The sequence below is a fragment of the Pteropus vampyrus genome, unplaced genomic scaffold, assembly GCF_000151845.1.
Source record: "Pteropus vampyrus isolate Shadow unplaced genomic scaffold, Pvam_2.0 Scaffold32, whole genome shotgun sequence".
Classification (NCBI taxonomy): domain Eukaryota; kingdom Metazoa; phylum Chordata; class Mammalia; order Chiroptera; family Pteropodidae; genus Pteropus; species Pteropus vampyrus.
The window spans coordinates 955,841-961,219 of NW_011888813.1; the positions used below are offsets into that span (position 1 = coordinate 955,841).

The window sequence follows — 5,379 nt, forward strand, 5'->3', positions numbered from 1 at the left end:
TACCAAAACCAGTTTCTTAGTTTCCATTAAGTGGTTATTGTCAAATCCTAGGCCTAATGACATGGTTGGTCCTTCTTATTCTAGAAACATTTTCCTGTCTTGACTTCTAATAGCACATTTTATTGTTGCTGTTGTTTTGTTTCCCCAGAGCTGATGCTTCCTAGGGCAATGGCCTTTTTTTGTTTTCCAGATGACTGGATTCACTATGATAAATGTTATAATAGCACCATAACAAAGTCTTAAAGGAGTAGAAAAAGGAAAGAATTTTGCTTCCACACTAAGGATATCAACAATAATAAAAAAGCTTTCACATATACAAAGATGGATAGAAAGCATTTCATAAGCTAATTTATGGAATATATAAAACTAAGTTGATTTATTTAAATTTATATTTCCCCTTCACTTATTCTTAAAGTTATTTTTGGATAACACATTCACAAAATTCAAAAAGTACAATTATCCACTAACTAATTAACTCCACTAATATTTAGTAACTACCAAGCACTGAAGAGTAAAATCATAGGGCAATGGGATAGCAGTGAGGGGGAAGAGAGGACTACTGTTAATTGAATAAGGGGATAATCTCTCATAATATCAGAATAAAGACCTAAACGAAGGCCACTGGTTTTCTAAAGGAAGAGCTTTCCAAAGAATAAATGAAAAGGAATGGCAGGAGATGAGGTTGGAGAAGTGGCTGGGGGCCAGATCATCTAGGCCTTAAAGACCATGGTAAAGACTTCTGATTTTATTCTAAGTGTGATGGGGTTGTATAACAAAGAATTTGGCCTTTGTCCCTGGTTTTCGGAAGAGAACTTTTAAGCCCAAGGAAGACAAGAGAGTCTTTGTTACTCACTGTGGGCCCTAGGACCACACCTGAGTATAGGCTAAAATGACTCATGATGTAGGCTTGTCAAGCTAGAAAGACCAACCATGTGATTAGAGGATTAAGCTTTTGAGTCAAGTGATATTAGCAGGATCTCCGGGGATAGGTGGGCAGCTAGCAACTGAGTTTAATTATATGACTAATGATTCAATCAATCATGCTTAATAAAAACTCTGAACACTAAGGCCTGAAAGAGTGTCTGGGAGGGCAACACATCTTGGTTCCATGGGAAGAAGACATGGAAGTTCTGCATTTGGGATCCTCCCAGACATCGCACTATGTGTCTCTTCATTGGGCAATCCTGATTTGTAACCTTTATAATAAAACTGTAATTATTAAGTATGTTTTCTTGATTTGCAAGTGACTCTAGTGAGTTACTGAACCTGAGGGAGTCATGGGAACGCCTCTAAATTTGTAACCAGTTTGTCAGAAGTGTGGGTAGTCTGGAGATCTCCCAAACTTGTGGCTGGTGTCTGAAGTGAGAGTAGTTTGGTTGGGACCATGCTCTTAACTTTTGATGCCTGAGCCAACTCTGGATGGTCTGCATCAGAACTGAACTGTGGTATTGCAGGTAAGAAACTATATAAGAGATGACATGGTTTCTCTACTCTATGTAGAAAACAGACTGAAGAGGCACAAGAACAGACACAAGGGAAACTGGTTAGGAGGCTACTGTAGTAACTGATGGTGGCTTAGATTAAGGTGGTTGTGATGGAGATGCTGAGAAATGATTTTATTTATTATGACTGTAGAACCTACTATATTTGCTAGAGGGTTTGGACTTAAGATTTTTTAATGGCTGCATAGTGGCTGCACTCTACATCTGGGGTATGTAATGCCTGATTTATCTGATCTGCTGACAGACACTTAGGTTGTTTCTCATTTTTTCCCCCATTATAAACAATGCTGTAACGGAGATGCTTATATTTAACTATTATACTCTTGCACAAAATCTCTAGCTGCACTATTCACTGACAATAAACTTTGAAGGAAACAAAATTGAGGTGCCCTAATTTTGTGAACAGACCTATTTTTGCTTCTAAGTTCAAGTATTTCTTAGTTTAGTCTTCTTCCTTGACCAGAGAAACCGAGAAAGTTAAAACTGAAAGGATCCTTAGAGGTCATATAGTTCAGTGGTTCTCCATGTGGATGTATGGTAGATAGAATCTCCAGAGGAATATATTTGAACCACAGACTCTCCCCCTTTCTGATATGCTCTGGGAACGTGGAAAGCGCTGGCACATACTGTCCAGCTGGCATGTACTCTAACTGACCATGATTCAACCACCCTGAATGGCTTATCCAGTCCAATCCCTCTGTTTCTCAGATGAGGAAACTGGAACACATATCACCCGGTGACAGAACTTGGGCCCTAATCAATTTTCAATGTTGCCAGCAATGTCTGAGCATATCAGTTTTTTCTAACCCTGACAACAGGAGGTACGACTATCACATTTTTAAATTTTTGATAATTAGAGAAAAAAAGTATCTCACCACTATTTACTGGACAACTTATTAAATAGATTTGTCTGATCTACCTTAGAAGATGACAACTAGGATTTCTACAGTCACTGCCAGAAGGAAAAAAAATCAATTACTTGAAAACACAGGTTGGTTTAATAACAAACTCTAAGATTTCTTTGACTAATTTCACTCAACCACGATCTTCCTTTACTTTGCTCTCAGTTCTATCGACACTAAAAGCTTAAAGAACAGTATTTTCCTACAGACCATAACCTACAGACCAAGAAAGCTTTAAAGGGAAACCAATGAATTTTCATTTTCCTTTCCTCTTTGAACTTAAGAGAATCTTCTATTTCTCTTGTTAGAGTAAGCATGATGCAGTTTCTGAAAATTCCACCATTATAGCTAGTAAGTCCAAATAGAAGACACAAAGCTGGTATAACGGTTTTAAGAGGCTGCTCTGAGGATTTCTCACATAAGCCTTGTTTAATCCTCACACTATCAAATGAGGAAAGGACTACTATGAGGCATAAAAAGGTTAAGAAACTTGCTTTAGTTAACAGCTATTTAAGTGGCAGAGTCGGGATTTGAATCCAGGCAATCTGACTCTAGAACTAGTGCTCTACACATCACAAAACTCTTTATAATCTGGCCCTAACCTATCTTTCCCACTTCATCTCTTGCCAATTCTATCCATGGCTTCCGGGAAGCATTTTCCATAATATACCTCTAATATAGCCACCTAAAGGACCATTCCCATAATATCTTATCAATTCTATGCTTGTATCTGTCAAAATATATTTAATTATATGGTTATATTTCTCTATCCTTTACTAGCCTACAAATTCCTAGAAGGCATGAACTGTATCTTATCCGTCTTCAAATCTCTAACACTCAAATAGTATTTGACTCACAGCAGAAACTCAATAGTAATTTGTTGAATAAACACATGAATGCACATATCCTGTGCTCCTATCTCAAAGAAAAACTCACTCTATTTTAAATATTATCTCTTTGTTCAGGCTGCTTTCTCTACCCAAAACAGCCTCTTGCTTTTCTGACTGGAAAACAACCTATCGCTTTTGAAGACTTAATTTAAATGACAGAGAAAAAAAAGAAGATAATGGACTCAATTAAAAAATCATTTTTTCTTCTTTGACACCTCCTTCCTGCCTGGAAGAATTATTTCTTCCTCTGGCTCGACACCGTTTTTCTTGCTGAGCTCTATTATCATTATTCCTGTTGATATTGAGTTCCTGCCACAGGCGATACACTTCTGAGAGCAGGAATAGTGTCCCACTTATCTTTGTATCTCCAATGCTTAGCATCATGCCTGGTACACAACTGACCTCAATAAGTATTCGTGGAATGAATGGATGTTGAAACAATATCAAGGTACAAACATTAGTTCTCACAAAGGACAGTTGACCTGCCATAAAACAGCTAGTAACACAGACTTCATTTAGGAGAGAGGTAAGGAGCTTTCAGTGTTGCTTTTTGCCAGGATACCACCAGTCTCCAAAGGAAATCACTTTAAGTAGGAAAAAAAGGGCTGAAGCTGAATGAGAATGAATCATCTGATGATTAATAAGGATGAACTTGATATCTAAGCTATGATAAGCAAATCTTTAAAATGGATCTCAATTTAATAAAACTGTTAAAGCATCTGTCCAAATGCTCCTGGAGGAAAAGAATGTAACTGTGCTGCACTTGTGTAGAAATGAGGGAAACATAAACAGGTCAGTTACTTTCACTGCATTGTTATAGAGTAGTTCCTTTAAAGATCTGTGATGACCTGACCCGAATACTGGCACTTTCTTATGATTGATAAAACCTACCTCAGAGACTCTTTGCTCTGTTCCCATAGATCTCGGGTCTCTTCTTTAGTCATGTGTTTGTCCAGGTTACATACATTAGGTTTCTGGGAATATAACTTAAGGCATTGCTTCACCCAGTGCCACTGGTAACCTGGGAGGAAGGGATTCGGGATGAAAATAAATCCTATACAAAAAATAGGTGAGAAAAAAAGGAAAGGAGGAAATTCTCCATCAGTTATTCAGATTATTTATTCCTGTTGTCATCATTATAACCACTACTTTATTTACTCTCCATCTCCTTGTGCTTATGCTTCCAGTGGCTTCTACAGTTATAAGCAAATGTTCTCATTCCTATCCTCCAATCCGAGAGGAGGAGAAGTTCCTTTAAGACAGTTAGTAAAAAGTTAAATTTTGATGAACATTAGACATCCATCACTATGCAAATATTTCTGGCTTTGGGGATTATTCTCAAAAGAAACAAACATTCCATAACTATCAATTGTGTTACTCCAAAGCAAACTTTAGAACTGAAACTGTCAAAAGCCACCCCTCAAATTTTCACCTGGTGTGATCATTTACAGAGGTGGTAGCTGCTCCCTGCCATTATGTTTGTGATATCTTATGTTCCCTTTTTGCCTTTTCTGTTTTCTACTTTCTGGCTCATGATTCTGTAAATTATTTCAGTTAAAATAGTGTGATTTCTGCCTCCTGAAGATGGTATATATATCTGCTCAATATGGCACAATGCAAAACCTACAGTATGTATGTTGAAAAGATCATTGTGACCTTGAAAGTCATCTAACCTTTTTTTTTCCTTTGTAAGTGAAGTAATATGTAACTGGAATTCTGTGCATGGTTAAGAATTAATTCATCAAACATTCAAGAAACACACACTATGTACTTTCTAAAGAATAAGAGATAAAGAGATGAAAAACTTTGTCCTCAGTGAAGTACCTGGAGATAGGACAGCAGGGACAATCATCCAGATAATGCCTTTTAAAAGCCTGGGTATGAAAGGAAACAAGGCTGAGGCGTAGTCAAAGAAGAAAGAAATAAGGCAGGAGTTTATGGTTTTTAGGGTTTAAAAAGACCTAAGCACGAGAAAAGAGAAAGCAAGGAGAAACTGGTTGAAAATAGAAGAGAGAAAAGGGATAGGTCTTAAAAGTTGGAAGAGGTGAAAGAAGGTGGGAACAAAAAGACGAAGGGCTTTGAACT

General features: G+C 37.3%; 1 protein-coding gene across 2 annotated transcripts in view; it reads right to left on the minus strand.

The window, feature by feature from the left end:
• ALKBH1 (alkB homolog 1, histone H2A dioxygenase) overlaps positions 1-5,379 on the minus strand; it is a 24,150-nt gene that overhangs the window by 13,946 nt on the left and 4,825 nt on the right. The window contains exon 3 of one of the 2 annotated variants that reach the window (XM_011357088.2): positions 4,186-4,348. In XM_011357088.2, coding sequence (XP_011355390.1) covers positions 4,186-4,348 — 163 coding nt within the window. The remainder of the gene's footprint in view (positions 1-4,185; positions 4,349-5,379) is intronic. The other variant, XM_011357089.2, reaches the window with a different exon arrangement.